Source organism: Ochlerotatus camptorhynchus, unplaced genomic scaffold, assembly GCF_037179485.1.
Source record: "Ochlerotatus camptorhynchus isolate MF236.1 unplaced genomic scaffold, CSIRO-AGI_Acam_v1.1 ptg000776l, whole genome shotgun sequence".
Taxonomy (NCBI): domain Eukaryota; kingdom Metazoa; phylum Arthropoda; class Insecta; order Diptera; family Culicidae; genus Ochlerotatus; species Ochlerotatus camptorhynchus.
Window position 1 is genome coordinate 118,333 of NW_027041241.1, and position 18,913 is coordinate 137,245.

The 18,913-nt window shown below is 36.2% G+C and overlaps 1 protein-coding gene across 3 annotated transcripts in view; it reads left to right on the forward strand.

Moving 5' to 3' along the window:
* Positions 1–18,913, forward strand: part of LOC135714995 (phosphatidylinositol-binding clathrin assembly protein LAP-like) — a 123,141-nt gene that overhangs the window by 41,277 nt on the left and 62,951 nt on the right. For all 3 annotated transcript variants that reach the window (XM_065238398.1, XM_065238399.1, XM_065238400.1), the window contains exons 4-5: positions 2,261–2,429; positions 2,494–2,755. In XM_065238398.1, the coding sequence (XP_065094470.1) occupies positions 2,261–2,429; positions 2,494–2,755 (431 nt within the window). The remainder of the gene's footprint in view (positions 1–2,260; positions 2,430–2,493; positions 2,756–18,913) is intronic.

Below are 18,913 nucleotides of genomic sequence, written 5' to 3' on the forward strand. Positions count from 1 at the left end.
CTTCCGTTTAATGATGCCTGCTTTGTTTGTAACTCACACACTCGCGCCTGCCGAGACGAACTTGGAATGCGTAGGCATTGTTTTCATTTTTTCTTTCGTTTCTCATGATCGTACTGCAGAAGTCTTCACTGTTTTCGTTGTGCTTTTCATTATCAGCAGCGAGTGTAACGTTTTGCTTGTGAGCAGCGACCATTACTGATGATTGTTGTTTGCCATGGCTCTAACTCTCACTGCGTGACAAAACGATCTGTCAGCGATAGTCGGTTGATGCGAAGACGAGTGTCACGTGAGTGTCATGATATTTTGCATCACTGATTACTGGCTTCTAAATGGTATAAGGACTGTTCATTAAAGAAAGTGGACACCTGTTTATCAATGGTTTAGGGTTAAAAATATTAATTCTGCACAAATGGTTTTCCGAAAAGTTGCCGTGTATGATGATATTCATTTATATAAAGTAAACTTACGAATTTGTTCAAAATTAATATATTCCTTTGAGAAACAGGTGTCACAGGTGTTTATTAATGAACAGTCCTTACTTGGAAATTTCCAAACAAAATATATTGTCTTTTTAAGCCAATGACCAGTTTAAATACTTTCGATTGATTGGGGATTTTGGGGTACATCAGGCACTAAACATGTATTTACTTGTCCGTACACACTATGAAAACAAGCACATTTGATGCTTAGATTCCTCTTTACTTCGAGAAAACCTAAATCTCGTGTTAGCAGTTCAGCGGCAGAAACTGTTCAGTCGTCAGAAATCTTTCAAATAAAGTGAATTGTTTTGATATGAGATAACGGGGTGAAAATACGCTCAAAACATGGACTTGAATCAGTTTTGTTTTTAAGACTATTGTAACCCACTTTCTGAGTGTTTTGTGCATCTCATATTTTATTTTTTTAAATTGAGTTTACATTCGGAAAACTTTTATATTTTATTAAAAAATCTGGCTTATATCACTCCATGCTCCCCCATAAATGTTAGCAATAGTTTTTCAAAGGCACAAGCTGACTACTAGAAGACATCTTGGCTACATCTGATAAAAGGTACTGACTATTTGAATCAGGGAAAACAAATTACAGAAAATATGGGACTTGGGAGCAAAATAGGCTCCAAACATGCACATATATATATAAAATATGCAGAGTAAAATTCTTGCCCTTTTTCCCAAAGGAAGTCATATGTTACAATGTGTGGTTTCAGCGGCAGACAATTTCGTTTTGAACACCCTTCCAAAAAAATCGTTCTAGCTACGAATGAACTGAAAACTCATCAATGTTCTTAAAGAGTTGTAAACTTTGAATGAGGGATCCTGTGTATGGAATAACCCAAGGAACCGTAAGCATTAGCCTTAAATCTACTTTATTTCAGCATTACTAGTGCTAATGCGCTCTTTATTCAGCACTGCTACACAGAAAAAATGTGAATTTTAACTATTACATAAAATATTTCCTCGTTTAATTTTGAGCTACAGTTGGCATAGACAAGGAAATCTTTTAGAAGCTTGCATACAATATTGCTAATTTAAGCGATATTGCGCTTATATTTACACGAAATATCGTATAAATCTAGTATAAATTTTATGTGCGTTATATCTCGCAGAAATTTACATGAATTTTTCAAACGGTGTAATGCTAAATGAGCATTAGCAATGTTTTTTAGTATTCGGAGAGGAAAACCACATGAAAAAATACTATAAATAATGCTGTAATGCTAAATGAGCATTAGCAATGTTTGTTAGAATTCGGAGAGGAATTCAGAAACACACGAAATGCCATTTTGCCTCACAATCTCCTAGTACAAAACTGCGTTAAGTTTGGAAATGCGTCAAATATGGTGGCCTCCACGGTACCACCTCTGTATTTTTTTGTATATAAGAAAAAAAAAATCCGCAACTTTTGCAAAAATTGTGCTTGCTGCTATTTCATTGAGATACTGTTCATTTCCTGTAGTTATTAGTTTCATATTATTATGTTTTTGCCTATAGATTAATATACTTTATTTCACTTCTTTCATTCCAAATTTCTGATTGGTTATTTTGGTACTGTTGACTGACACCCTTCAAATTTTGGTTTTTACCATGGTACAATTTAAAAATTGCAACAACGAACCATCTCACACAATCGATACGCACAAATCATGGTAACAATACATTAATTATACTTTTTTCTGCATTACATTTCCTTCTATCAATCTGCACCAATATCTGCACAAATCCACTTCCCCTGTCCCCTCTCTGCCACATCAACTTAATAGCAATCAAAAGAACGTAAAGAGTGGAGTGACCGCCCTATCTTCTACTAGTTCTTCTTTCGGAACTGCTGCCGCGTCAACAAAGTTTGATAATCCAACTAACGGCAACATTGACGAGAATCTTAAAGCTCAAGCTCTTGCAGAGGAGGAGGCTGCTATGAATCAATACAAAGTAACAATTATTATTTTTCTCGCACATGACTATCGTTGTAATGTTTGAAACTTTTTAATTTCAGTCGAAAGTCTCTTCACCCACAGCCAGCGGTGGTAACACTGCCATGACAAATCCGTTCCTGTCATCTCCTCCTGCAATGCAAGGCAACATTGTAGATCTGTTCGGTGGAACCGACGTGCAACTTACCAATCCTACTAAAGCTTCTGATGATTTGCTTCAGTTAGGTAATCCATTTGCAGATATGTTCGGTGTTTCACAACCAGCAGCAGGCACTCATTCAGTTACAACGACAGCTAACAATATGTGGATGCGTAACAGTAACGGTAAGTCGTGCTCCAAAGCCTAATAAAGGTTATTCCGTGCATTCATGCAACCAGGTTTATGGGTTGTTATATAAAATGGTTTTAATTTCCTTATACATAATAATTTGCAAATAACTTATTACTTTATTTGCAATTATTTTAAAGTAATTTATTGGCACCAATTTAAATATATATTCTTCTGCAGAGAGTGCACATTTTTTAACACGTACATCTTTTTGCATACTTTTCAATCTCCGGAAGAGCAGACTCTAAAGCCTGACCTCCATTTCTTACGTCTTGATGCACTTGTGCAACAAGCGTATTTATCTTTAGTAGGTATCATAAATTTGTATTTATAATTTATTGTATTGTCTACTATGACTGTCGACAGTTTTATTATTTCTCTTGTTTCCGTAGGACATTCTGTTTAATTTACTGAAAGGTGATCAATCTCTTTTCTTTTTTCTTTTCTTTTCTAATTTCTTTTTTATTTCTTATTTGCGTGTTTCTACGGGTCATTACCCTTGTATTCACTAATAGTATATTTGATTGCCTTAATTCTTCGAATGTAGGACCTATACGTGATAATGCGTCAGCTGCTACATTTTCTTTACCTTTAATATACACAACGTCGTAATCTAATCCTTCTACACGCATTCTAGTTAGTTTAGATGTTGGGTTTTTTGTTTATTCCGAACAGATAGACAAGTTTCCTGTGATCTGTTCGTACTGTAAAACGTCTGCCATACACGTCGAGTGCTCAAAGTAATTGATGGCCCAATGTATGGCCGTTAGTTCCTTTAGTATCACCGGTTTGTTTCGTTCGGCTGGAGTAAATGTTTTACTTGCAAGTCGCAAAAGCTATAGCACATAACATATGGTATAGAAAGACATCGATCTGTAAAATGAGAAAGTGGATCAAGGGGGTAGTCAATTCAATTAAAATAATTATAGCGTCGTTTATAATTATCTGTCTTCTTAGAACTTTTGAACTTATGTCTTGGTTTTTCCTTAACTATTTACGTTCTTATTTATAACTATATAGCTAGCTCCTCACCTCACGTCACACAGCAAAAAAAATATATTAACGTTTGCAATCAAAAAAGTATAAATTTTTCGCCGATTTTGTATGCAATGACCTGCCACCCAACGATTAATCCTGAAATGTCATTGTAAACCATACGTATTGTTTTTCTGTTATGGCAATAAAGTTGGGAAACTCTACGCCAATACTTCTTCTAACCTTAAATCTTTTTGTATACTTAGAAGAAAAACGTATGTATCATTTTTTTTTCGTTAAATTTTTTTCATGTTTGGAGCCAATTGCATCATCCCTTGATTTCATTTTTGATTCGTAGGAGGAAAAGTACGACCCCAAAAATTAGGAGTTAACTGTATACATTTTGAAGTCCAAAGAGAAGCAACATCATTTTGCAACAAATGTCCCGGTTTATGCGGAAATTATGCAGTGTTTTGAGCTGACCATCGTTCTATTCGCAATAATTTCGCAAGTGCAAAATCGAGTGCTTATCGATACCTGTAATACCCAAGGATTCAATCCTCCATATGCTTCTCAGCTGCGGCCGAGGCTGCGGCCAATTGAGAATGTTTTGAGCAAAACATCAACTCCAATTGTTTTGCACTAAAAACATGGAAAGATTGATCGAAAAGACAAATGAAGGGCGTTCCTAGCAAACTTTTTTCGATCACTATGGCTAAGGTGCCTGGGGTTCCCAGCTAGCTATCTCAAAGTTAACACGAACAGCTATTAGAGATGAACTAGCCTTCAGGTAAAAATCTCTCAAATAAAGATTAAAAAAAAGGAACGGCTATATTTTCTAGCAACAATACGCACTATTTGGTTCTGTGACACTACCCCGAATGTCACTACCCCGAACGCCGTTACCCCGAACGGTACACTACCCCGAACGGTACACTACCCCGAACGCCGTTACCCCGAATGACCATTACCCCGAATCCATTTCCAAAAGCTGTAAGCTGTATTTTTGTTTATTATAGTCACTCCTGGAATCTTCCTTCGCATATATAAAAAGAAGAGAAAAACTTCTTAATGGGTCAAGGGGTTTTAGGAGACCTTAATGGATCAAAGGGTTTTCCCTTGTTTGAAAATATAAGAAAAGGAAATAATTAATTCTTTGGATATACGATAAAGAAGGGAATATTTCCTTCTTTGCATATGCATAAAAGAGAACATCATTAATTCGTTAAATATATGATAAAGAAGGGAATATTCCCTTCTTTGAAAATATAACAAAAGGAAATAATTAATTCTTTGGATATACGATAAAGAAGGAAATATTCCCTTCTTTGAATATATAACAATATAAAATGACAAAAAAAAAGTGATAAATTACTAATTTCATCATCTTTTCTGGGGAATGGTACATTCTGGGGAATGGTTTTCTGGGGAATGTTATAGAATCGGTGTAACTGGTATTATTAGCAGTAAAAACAAGCAGATTTTTTCCAAAGGCATTATAATCCTTCACGCAGCGATCTGGGTGTATGAGATTCACATGTTCTGCATTTAAGTTTCCCTCTTTAGTGACACTTTAACAAATGGATTGAAAATATAATAATATTCCTTCATAATCGAATATTCTAAGATGAGAATATTCCCATTTTCCTTCTGAAAGAACTGCTCATATTCAAAAGAAGGAGAAATATCCAATTAAGATTTCTTTTCCCTTAATTTCTTCATGAGCTGTTCTTTCGTATTAAATTGAACCATAGTTCATGAAAAGAAGAAAAAATATCCATTTATTTTCTAAAATTACTTATTATTATTTTTAATCATGTTGTGGTCCAATTAAGTTTGAAAGAATAGCTCATGATCAAAAGAAGGAAAAAATTCCAATTACTGTTTATTAAATTACTTTTTCTCCTTCTACAATTACATTCCAGTGTTTAAAAGTATGAAAACCTCAAAACTCCAAAGAACTGCTCATGTCTAAAAAAAGGAAGAATTTCTCAACGGTGTTCCAAGAAACAAATCAAATAATGATGAATAATAAATGAACTGAAAACAAGCATACTGGTTTTGGATTATTATTCTATATATAAAAATGAAAATGCTTTAAACGGCTCAATACATTAATATAGGGAAAAGAGGGGCATAGTGAGCATCCTGTGCTTTGGGAATGGGTTTCTAGCTACTCGAAGCAAATTAATTGGTAGTTGGGTTAATCTCATATTAAATCTTCCATTTGCATGGTTTGAAATTTAAGGTGGGTTGCAATCTGCTCACTATGCTCAATATATAGTAAGAAAATTACCAAGGTTGAAAAATTCCTTTTTTTTCGTGGATATGGTATTCGGGGAAATGTAGCACAATCCTTATCCTTTTAATCGCATGCTGTTCTTCCGTTTGTCTTAATTTCGGGGTTATGGTCATTCGGGGTAGTAGGGTATTCGGGGTAATGGCCATTCGGGGTAGTAGGACATTCGGGGTAGTAGCTTTCGGGGTAACGGCGTTCGGGGTAGTGACATTCGGGGTAGTGACATTCGGGGTAGTGACATTCGGGGTAGTGTCACAGAATCGCACTATTTACAGTAATCGTTTGAATCTATTTTACATATGATAAGTGTACCAGTACTTAGTGCTGTGACGAAGTCGTATTTATCGATAATATCGATATCGGTCTCTGAAAATATCGATATTATTTCGATATCGGATTTTGAGTATCGATATTGGATCCGATATCTAATATTCAATGGAAAATACATTAAACATATTTCATTCTCTTCCAACTTCATAATGCATTTGGAATATCAAAAATATCGACATTACACAAACAAAAATATTCTGTACACTCTTCGAGCCTACATCGTACAGTATTCGCCGTGTTTTCGAAACCAAACGCTCTCAAGGGACCGAGGTTGTAATATTTGACAGAAGTTTCAGAGCCAACAAATATGGAAATGTACTGTTCTTATTTGTCCTCAGTAAGATAAGTACCGTAAAATAGCACATGTAGTTCGATACCACTCCTTGCGTACCTACATATCAATTTCTGTACGAAGTGAGCTGTCTACTTCGTCTACATTCCCTCGTGATAACTCCATACCAAATTAGCGGTAGAGATCTTTCTCAATGGCTCGTCACGAACAAATTCTTCGTTACCAGATCCTTCCACTGGAGATAGAACCATGTTGATGATTATTAAAATCTGACCGATATCGAATTTCCATTATCGTTGATAACGGATTCTTAAATATCGGTTATCATATCGATAATTTATACCCGATATTTATCGATAATATCTGACTTATCGATATCGTCACAGCACTACCAGTATTGGCACTAGTGGTCCAGTTTTTGGCCCTAGGGCCATATTTGAAATAAATTTTAATGACTTTATTTGCGTAGATTTCTTACCTTGTATCGAAACAAATTTAGAAAAAAAGTTGAAATGTGAAATTTAAGATAAAGTCAATTTGACGACCACTAGGGCCTAAAACTGGTACACATACCCTAGTTTTGTTTCTAGATTTCTTAGAAAAATTTCAACTTTTTATATATGTCTACAGAATATTTCATGACACTCATAAGTTGACTTACTAATAGCACAGTGAACAATATTATTCATATAAAATATTTAATTACACCTATTCAACGCAAACATAAAATCTTCGAATTGTTTGCATTCAATTAAATTCAATTATCGCAATTTACGCAATGAATCGAATGGAATTCAATCAGGTCAAAGAGACTAAGAAATATTGCATCTGTAAATATGCAATATTACTGGTTAATAACCCTCTTGATTGGCTTCTGACCGGCTTGAAAATGCTAGTTTAAAAAAAAAACCTTTGATAAGCCCCCTGTAGAGCTGGTCGAAAGAAGAAAGGCCGCATTATCCGATGTCAATCATACAAGGTCTGTAACAGCAGGCAGCTTGCTGGTGTTAGAAGCAGAAATGTTATAAACATTACTGCGCAAGCTAATGACGACGTTGCGTCAGCACAACATTTCATACTGCGAACAGCAGACGTGACATCACAGGCAACAGCTGTTTCGTGTTAAAAGATATACTCTTAGGTGAAATACGAACACCACCTTCAACCATTCAACTGTGTAATACCAATAAGTCAGTTGGGCCCAATGACATTTATATAAGGTCTGGGCCAACGGCAGCTTGCTGGTGTTAGAAGCAAAAATGTTGTAAACATTGCTGAACATCTGCGAACAGATAGAAATACGTCACTGCCAACATACTGAGAACAGTTAGAAATACGTCACTGCAAACAGCTGTTTCGTGTAAAAAGATAAACATTGCAATAAAATACGAACACCACTAAACATTTACACATTTCACTAACACCAATAAACCCTTTGGCCCAGACCTTATATAAACGTCATTGAGTTGGGCCAGACCTTGTATGATTGACATCGCGCATTACCCTGACAATTTACAATTCGCCTTCACTCTATATCTCTTTACTCTTATGGTAAAATCTCATCCGCAATCGTCAGTCTGTCCGTGAAATTTGGTGGACATTTCCTTACCTTTTCACTCCTATGAAAATCGCATAACATACTATTAAGCTTTGTGTGAAGAGATGGTGGCTCGCTGGTTCTATGATGGAGTGAAGAGATAAGACAAAGTCCGCTAGATTTCATGCACATATTTTCAGATGCTTATGGGATTTTACCAAGGAGCAAAGAGTTGCAGGGTCGTCGTCAACGTCAATGCTTACTTAGCATGCAACCATATATCTGCTTTTCTTTCATAAGAGCTAATTTCGCAAACGTCAACTTTTTCTGCGAATTTCCCGAGTAATACTCGGGACCACTCAAACCACTCAAGTCATCTACACGTAGAGGGAGACTTCCCCTATCCGATGGAATTTGCGGCTTACATGAAATGACTTTGAACTACAAGAAATATACGAAAGAAGCTATTGTTTGCGTTTTCGACATTGGTCCTTATGAATGAACAGTGTCCATATCACGACAATTTTGTTTTGACAGATCGATGGCCAACTATACCAGTTATACCACTGAGGCAACACAAAAAAGGGGTCAACTTTTAGAAAGTTATTTTGCATGCAGTTCTGGCTATAGACTGGTCTCCTGCTTCTGTTACTTGTGACAATACGGCTTTGCATCCAATGTCGGAAGCGTCAGTCGTTAGTATGAATTTCGGGTAAAGTCTGGGTATTGTAGTAGTCTTGGTGACATTAGTTGTTGTCTTATAAAGTCAAATGCATATTGGCATTAGTCTGTCCATTGAAAAGTTGATTTTTTTAGGAGTTTTTTTTAATGGGAATGCAATATTAGAGAAGTTTTTGACGAACTTGCGATAGTAGTTGCAAAAAGCAACGAATCTACGTACGTCATCAGCGTTTTTAGGTATGGGATAATTCTTAATAGCTTCGAATTTTGATTAGGATGTCAAACAAAGATGGATAGGAAATCAAGCAAAGATGGGACTGATTATGGGTAGTATATATGTTGTCTATATAAATAAATGCTCTTTCAGGTTTCAAACCTGCCATTGCTATCGCCATCGTTCTCTGGAAATTTTTTGGGCTAATATTTATTCCAAAAGGTGAATTTTCTGAAATTTTCTTCTAAGGGGATTTGATGAAAACCAGCAAATATTTTACCCTACCTAGTTGATCTAGTATAATCTCGATCCTAGGTAGTGGAAATTTATCAGGCATGATTTTCTTGTTTAGTTGTCGGAAATTAACGACTAAACGCCATTTTTTTTCTCTAAGTTGTCCAATTTTTTCGGTACAAGATGAAACTGAAGGTTAAATAATCCCTTCGTTTAACATCTTCTGAACTTGCCTTTAGATTTCTGCGACTTGGGCATGTATCGTTTTTATAGTTCGGTATATACACTGTAACACTAAATTGTAGGTGGTTAATTTTTCATCATCCAGATTAAAAATATCTACAATTTTTTTTCCTTGATTTATTTTCCGTCGATCTGCTACCGACGCCAAGGAGGCAGCTCGCACACCTGGACCATACCTATCGACCCATCAACTTTACTTGATGATGTGATCAGAGATGTTATGCCTCAGAACATCCCGACGGCGCCAACTGGGATTGATCCCAGGCCTGCTATGGTGAGAGGCAATCACGCTTACCACTTACACCGGTGCCGCTGATCTTCAAAGTTGATTATTAACTTTTCAAGTTCTTTTTTGACATGTGCCGAAATATGTTTAATGTCGATTTTCTTTAAAATTTGTTCACGTCTTTTTGTTTTTTTCCATGGGGCTACCTTTAGATGAAACCACGTGGAAATTATAAGGTGGTTAAAGCTTAGGCTTAAAGTCTGTCTATGTTAATTATACGTGTTTATTCTTTGTGTTAATAAATTTAAAAATTGGTTGATTTGCTGATATGATTGTGTTACCACAGAAAACTCCTGGTTGAATTTAGTGTGATTCATCCACTGCGTCCTAGCAAGATGTACGGTCGGCTTGTCTCGCGCCTCATCGTTCATCCATCATCGTGTGTACAGCTGAGTGCCGAGCGACATCCAAGCAAATCACAACGAAGATCACCCACGCTGCGCGTCGCTTCCCAGCCATCTGTGTAAACGCCTACACTAACGCTCGGTGGTAGTAGTATAGGATTATCAGATAAGTTTTTGTTTTTGTTTGTTTCTTTTCATCCCCCATTAGTTAAATTTTCATTTTGTGTTTCTGTGTTTGTAGTGTTTTCTGTGTATTGTGCCTGTGGATTTTTAATATAATTTCAGTGGGAGAGCATTTTGCGCTCCCACTAGTACGACAAAATGGAGGTTTTGTCAGAAGACGACATGGATGACCGATCATCTCAGAAATTTGATGATGTCATCCCTGGTTCGTCGTCTGAGTCTGTCAATGGGCAGGCTAAGAAAAGCTCCCGATCACGGGCCTATCCGAATGACTCGACAGGTCCATGGGTTGTCTACTTTCAGCCCAAGAACAAACCTTTGAATGTGGTACAAATTTCAAATGATTTGACGAAGCGATTCTCGGCCGTGACCGAAATCACGAAGGTTAGGCACAATAAACTTCGTGTGTCCGTCTCTAACCTGAAGCAAGCTAATGAGATTGCTGTCTTCCAGCTCTTTACGCTCGAGTATAGAGTTTACATCCCAGCTCGTGATGTGGAGATCGAAGGTGTGGTCACCGAAGCGAGTCTGACCCCCGAGATCTTGGAGAAGCAGGCGGTTGACCGTTTCAAGAACCGTTTGCTTCCCGGTGAAGATACTGGATGTCCATAAACTGGGCTCAGTATCTGTCAGCAAGGGTAAAAGAGTTTTATTCCCACAGATTCGTTTCGTGTGCCATCGACCATTTATGAACTCCTTACTTCAGTATCGACGAAAATACAATCACCAGAAACAGTCCGCATCGTGCTCTTTTGCTCTCAAATTTAAACAGCGCTTTTCAGCGCTCAATATTACCTGCAAATGTTTTACCTTGCTCGACTCTTATTCCTCTTCGATCCTTAGACTCTAGCCGAGGTAATCCTGCTTGGATATAGATTTGGAAAATTCCTCTTCGATTCTTCAGATTCTTATAGTAATCTGCTTGGAAGTCGATTTGGAAGACTGCCGCCATGGCGCCTTAACGCAAAAGAAAATGGAGCATTTCCAGCTCAAATCGTTAAAAAAATTTCAATTTTGTCTCGACCCCTTCTGATTTGAATGAAACATTGCTCACGTGTTCGCTGCTACTAATGGTTGCATTTTTCATTTAAATATGATTTTTTCCTCCAGAGTAACTTTTGAAAAAAAGCGTATAAAAAAATGGATTAATTTTTTGAAAAAAATCATAACTTGAAAACAATTGATCTGATGAAAATGGCATATGAGAAAAAGTTTTAGGTAATTAAATTATCTTTGCGGAAAAAAATACACTGAAAGAAAAAACTTCGTAAATTAGTATTTAAAAAACGTAAAACGATGATTATCTCAAAACACCCCCCCTTCGATCTTTATAATTTTTTTTCAAGAAAATTGATGGAATACCCTTAAATTTCGTGAAAAGTGTATGCTGGTAACTTTCTTAAAAAGAAATCTATAATTTTTGAAATTTTTGTTGCATATTTTTTAGTAAAATAATAATTTATTTGGATTCTACGCATAATTTTCGATATCTTTGCAAATAGAAACTTTTTTCCTAAGTCCAGCCGTTCTCAAGTTAATGCGAATTAAAAAAAATTATAATTATAACAATTTTCAACATTTTAGGCCATTTTCAAATGTTCGTCGAGATGTCCAGCAACGAGATTTTTTTTCATGATTGTATATTAAAAAAACAAACAATTCATTCTCAGATATGGTAGCTGTCAGACTTACCCGTTTCTATCTAGAGGCAGCGGAAGAGAAGCACGTTGATGTGGTCAAATGAAAGATATGTTGAGATAAGAAACAGTATATATTTATTATTTTATTTTACAATTCATATTATTTGAATACATTGAATAATTTGGGTGTATCGTTTGAATTAGAGAATATTTTTGCTGCAATTTGGTTGTTTGAAACTGGAATACAGCAATTATATTTTCGAGTTCCAGGAATTGGTTTCACTTTCTTAAAAATTGGATCAAATTCCGTGTCAGCCTTTTTGTATTCTTCCGTAGAAACATAACAAAATGACATTTTTGTTTGAAGATCTTCTTTACGACTATTTGCCCAGTCGTACAGTTGTTTAGGGTTCGTTATAGGGTGATCGTGTTGCTTAGCTAAACTTGCTCTGGTTGCCATTCTCTTAAGGGTACCGCCAATCGCATCACAAGGACCTTTACCGTGTGAAGTTGCAAAAAAATGCCATTCAATTTCTACATTATACTTATCTTTAAATCCACAAAAAATAGCAAAATTTTTTTATGTTTTTGTATTGTGATGCTGCTCCATCTGACATAAAAATACACTTTTTGACTGTTATTTGCGACTTTAAAAATTCTAATAATTTTGAGATAAACAACTGAACTGCTACTGTGTCATGCTTTGAAATGTCCGAAATAACCACAAAACTTAAATGGTTTAGTGTACCATTATCATTAAAATAAACGACAAATGGATGAATTGTACATTGAGAATTATTCCAATGATAGCTTTGAACCTCATCTTGCAGAACAAATGTGTAGTTTTCAGAAAAGTCGCAAATAACAACGACTTCGCCATCTTCTAGTGTTTGTTTTTTTGTTTTTAAGAATTCTGCCTGCTTATTTTTTATAAAATCGTGATATATTAATTTGTCTAACTTTTCCGTAAAGAAAAATGAAAAATCTTCGGAAGGCAAAGTTTTCAACTCAATATTACACCTATCTGTCGTAGTCCACTGTTCAAATGACACTTCTAATATTTGTTTCTCTTCCAATATTTCTAATAATTTTGTTTCGGATAATGACGTATCGTAACAATTCATGCACGTTCGAAGATGGCAAAAGTCTGTTCTAGATTGTAAATCGCAAAGAAGTTGTTCCATATAGATAGTGCGATCACACAATATGCGATCTTTTTTCAGGCTGTTCAACATTAGATTAACATTTTCGTGAATCGTACATACACAAACATTATGAGATACTGATTTACTAAGAAGTTTACAATTTTTTGGCCGCAAGGCTGCAAATGAGCTAAAGCTAATATTGATATCTTTATGGGTTTCCGTAAAATGCAAGTATGTTTCTTTGAGCGACATTGTTAGTAGACGTTTTTGTATTACCTGGCGTACACCACCCGTCACTACAGAGACATAATCTCTTTGGCCCGGCATAACTCTGCTTATATCGTCTTCTTCGTAGAATTTCACAACTGTATCTACTAACTCTGCTCTCAGTCCATGTCCTGCTTTGGAACGAGGGGAACATAATATTCCATCTTCGGCGACCAAATCTTTTACCTGGGAAGAAAGAAAATGAAAATTATTTTTAATTTTTCCTTTATGGTGTTTAAAAAAAATATAAATCTTACCTGTGCTGCAGTATATCTGTTGACACCGAATTCATCGATGATTCTTTGTACAGGCCAAGATTTCGGTAATACGGATAATACTTGTGTCTTTTCTTCTCGAGTGCATTCCGGATCTGCGTATTTTTCCTTTAGTTGGCTCATCATTTCATCGTAATCCTTAGCCTTGGCGTTGAGGATTCCTTGGTCATCATCTTCCGAAAGATCGAATATGTGTCGCTTAACCCCATCCATGATTTCTTTGGTTTTCTGTTGAGGATAACACGCGCTTCTCAGCCTCTTTGTCGTAATCGGTGATACATGGATACCCATGATGCCTTGGTTGAATGTCTCAATATTATGGGACAAACTGATTCTATTAACAACAGAATCTGCTGACGTCGATGAAGCCAGAGACGTAACCGATGGGATGATATTCACAATGGATTCACTCTCGATATCTATGGGTGCTGTTGAGCGTACACCACTGGTAGAAGGTTGTTCCAGATCTTGCTGCATTCCGTCATTCGAAGGCGTTTTGTTTGATGGCTAACTTGAAGATGACTTGATGGCTAACTTGAAGGTAAACTTGAAGACGACATCTACTACAAATTTACAAAGAACTATCCACACAGAAACAACATCTATTGGCAAAAATACTATATTGATGGTTTAAATTAAATACTCCCACCAATAGATTTGTGCAGAAACGAAATTAATTTAATTTTACTATTTTTTCTATGAAAACTACTATGCCGTTTGAGTAAGCATAGTAGTTTTGACAGAATGGTAGTAAATTTGATTATATTTTTAGTCAACTATACTGAAATTATGGTAGATTTAACGGCATTAAGCGTAGTTATATTGAAAATAAGTGTTTTCTGCAAAATAGTATTCCTAACTATGGTCTTTGTTTCAGTGCAGAGGTATTTTACAGCCAAAACATTTTAATTTTTCTATTACTCCATCTGACTAGTTTCTTATATCTGAACAACACTTTTTTGATTTAGGTAGAGGTTTACAACACTTGAAATTGTTATCCATCGTAAAAAACTACTTGCTTTTTAACTTGAAACGCTAAGAGAGATGAACTGAATGGAACAGGTGAAGAACGTCCCAATATATGTATATATATATATATATATATATGCAGCAGAATAATTACAATGTTGACATTATACCTATCTTCATTAGGTACAATTGATTATAGCAAACTTTTTTAAGTGTGAGTGTAAGAAGCCTCCACGGGGTGCCTTTTTATGTAGTTGTGATATCGCGGGATGAGCTCTTAAGGCACAATATGGTATACGTCAGAGAAGTACCTAGAGAATTTATCTCAATTACAGGTTTAATAACATATTTGTTTACCTGTTTATGTTTTGAGCCTTTGTTATGGCATACACAATTCTATCCAGGTATACAACTAATAGAGGACAGAAAAAAGGCACATGAGTGGGTTTGTTGATTATTATGCGTCTAAATAGAAACGGGTAAGTCTGACAGCTACCATATTTGAGAATGAATGGTTTGTTTTTTAATATATATTCATGGAAAAACATCTCGTTGCTGGACATCACGACTAACATTTGAAAATGGCCCAAAATGTAGAAAATTATTATAATTATTTGTTTAAATTGCATTAACTTGAGAACGGCTGGACTTAGGAAAAAAGTTTCTATATGCAAAGTTTTTGAAAATTATGCGTAGAATCCAAATAAATTATTATTTTACTAAAAAATATGCAATTTCACCAACTTGTAAAAATCAACAAAAATTTCAAAAATTATAGATTTTTTTTTAAGAAAGTTACTAGCATACACTCTTCCCATATTAGGGCATTTTTTCAGTTTTCTTGAAAAAAAAATTTATAAAGATCGAAGGGGGGGTGTTTTGAGATAATCATCGTGGATAGTTCCGTTAGAGTAAGGCAGTATGAAAATTGAATAGAAGTTGAATATGAGCGAAGGGCCATTAATGCGACAATTTTTCAAGATAGACGCACATTTTTATAACACACCATCGACTGGAAATGCTCTCGCAACGTGGGGCTTTAGGTAGTGATGAAAACGTTGCTAGAACTATTCCAAAGCCGCAGTCAGTTTATGAGCAAAAAGAGGGACGCACATTTTTGCCTGTGGACTTGGAGACATACTTCAAGTCCCCGCGTACATCGTACGGGTTAGCCAAAAATGTGCGTCTATCTTGAAAAATTGTCGCATTAATGGCCCTTCGCTCATTTTCAACTTCTATTTTCATACTGCCGTACTTCAATTTTCATACTGCCGTACTCTAACGGAACTATCCACCTACCCTCTTCTAAAGATCATTCTCTAGCTAATAAATCATCACACTAAAGCTTCATGTTAGCATTTCCAACCAACTCTGAAAATCGTTAGCTTCGCGTATGAAGTAACATAAAAACACTTTGAATGTAACAACTCAAGGCGGGAGTAGCCGTCAACAATGCTGATGATGGTACAGCACGCAACAACCACCCTAGTGCCTTCTCTCTGAGATGATCACGTTGGTCATGACGAGAGGAGCAACACAATAATTGGGTAAAAAAGAACTGCATTATAACACACCATCGACTGGAAATGCTCTCGCAACGTGGGGCTTTAGGTAGTGATGAAAACGTTGCTAGAACTATTCCAAAGCCGCAGTCAGTTTATGAGCAAAAAGAGGGACGCACATTTTTGCCTGTGGACTTGGAGACATACTTCAAGTCCCCGCGTACATCGTACGGGTTAGGCAAAAATGTGCGTCTATCTTGAAAAATTGTCGCATTAAGCGCCCTTCGCTCATTTTCAACTTCTATTCAATTTTCATACTGCCGTACTCTAACGGAACTATCCACCTACCCTCTTCTAAAGATCATTCTCTAGCTAATAAATCATCACACTAAAGCTTCATGTTAGCATTTCCAACCAACTCTGAAAATCGTTAACTTCGCGTATGAAGTAACATAAAAACACTTTCAATTAAACATGCTCACGGATGATTAGAATGATCCATCATACTGGCATAATTCCACTTAACTTTTACGGCTTAATGGCAAAAAGGAAAAGGTCCCCTCCCCCCCTTCGCACAAAACTTTTGAACTTCGTTAAATTCAAGTTTTCACTTCAAATTGGCCGTCAGGGTGAATGCCGTGTATTGGCTGAAACCTTGGGCGGATTCAAACGTCTTCTCAAGGTTCTTACTGAGAAGCAACACATTTTTTTTACTTACGATACCAAAACTGAACGTGTGTTCAAGGTTGTCTTGAAAGGTTTGTCCAGTGGTGAATCCCTGGATCAGATTGAAGATGAACTGGCAAAATTACTTGAAGTTCCAGTTCCAGTTAAAGTGCCAGCCCACGTAATAAAAATGAAAATGAAATCCCGTCCTGGTGATTCACGCAACGGGACTTCTTATAATTTTTATTTAGTTCATTTCAAGTCTAGTAAATTAAACAACCTTAAGGCCTTAGAAAAAGATAGCCTTTTGTTTCATGTCCGAGTGAAGTGGGAACAATTCAGGAAGACTGTATGAAATTTCCAAAACCTCACCCAGTGCCGTAAGTGCCAAGGATGGGGTCACACAACAAAACATTGCTACATGCCAGCTAAATGCATGAGTTGTGGTGATTCCTCTCACACAAAGGACGACTGTCCTGTGACGGACGATCCTAAGAAATTTAAATGTTCAAGTTGTGGTGAAAACCACAAGTCCAATTTTTGGGAATGTAAGGCTCGCAAAGCGATCCTACAACCTAGTTCTAGGCGACAGGTTAGCAACGCTTCGCGTTCCCGACCATCTACTAATTTCTCTGCTGTTAACAACGGTCAGCGAGGAATAAGTTCTTGCGTACGGTACGAATAGCTCCCCTGCTTCACATTTTTCATTTATACCTGCTGCCAGTGTTGGAAATATCGTCGAAATTTCATTATCGTAAGCGAGATGTTTTCACCATGGAAATTATCGATGAGAATTTCATAAAGCGGTATTTCCCGAGCGAACTTTGTTGTTTGAGATTGAGAGGAACTAATATCACTCCCACTTTCACTCACATACAAGAGAGAGCGTATGTTAAAAGATATTTTTGCTCTAGATTCCTTGCACAACTCTTCGTTCTCGATATGTGATAAAATAGATCGCGAGCTATGACCCGTGAATTTTTTTTTATTGATAACTCATGAGCATCCATTGAAGTTTGAATTGCTGTTATGAGTAACGTTAAACAAGAGTTACAGCAAGTTTTTTTTTATTCTTTATTTAGGAGATTTTTAGCCGTAAAGTGAAACCCTTATAAATGTGTATTAAATGCATCATTAATGTATACTTCCAACAATTATAGTACACGGGTAGCTTCTACATGTATGCAAACTTAATATCATCATGCATTAAGCATAACACCTAATCTAGAAAAAGAAAACATCAGCAGAGTGGCAGAAATTAAGCGAGATAATTTTAATCTACCTCGTCGTAAGCTAGCTCGTTTATCATTTTTTTGCGTAATAGGTTGAGAGAACGAAATCGGAATTCCTTTTCCGAATGCTGAATCCGTTTGCTGAACTGTTTCGCACGTCTCGTTCAGGAACTTTTATTCTCATTTCGTTCGCGATTTTCGCATACCTAACTCTTCAGCGAAATGATTCTCTGAAGAACTACGAAAGAACTTTTTTTGAAAATGAACTTTCCAACACTGCCTGATGCTAACAATGTTCAGCTAGTAAATGGAGCTACGTATGCTGCTATTGCAGCTGGCAAAAATCGAAATAAAAATTCTAGTCAACATAATTATAACGAAAATTTTAATAATGTTGACATTACTGCTCTAAAAATTTAATTTTTGCAGAAATAATTAATAGAAATGATTACTTATTTGCTAAAAAACTAACTTCTTGTTTGATGCTATTCAAACTGGAGTAAAATTTTCGAACAATATCGTCATGACTTTGAAATTAAGTAATGGTTTTTAAACCATTAAATATTTTGAATTGGAATGATCGACACAGATAATGAAGACGACCTATTTAACTTTTTGAGAGTTCATAACGTGCATATCACCGGGGCCTCATAGCCTAGTCAGTAAAAGCACGGTATTACCAAGCCGGAGGCGGCGGGTTCGATTCCCGGTCCGGGTGTGTGGCAAAATATGCAAATTCATGCATTGGTAATTGGCATCGAAAGCTCTCAATTAATAACTGTGGAAGTGCATTTAGAACATAAGTTGAGAGCACGCAATAAGCTAATATGCGCTAAGCAA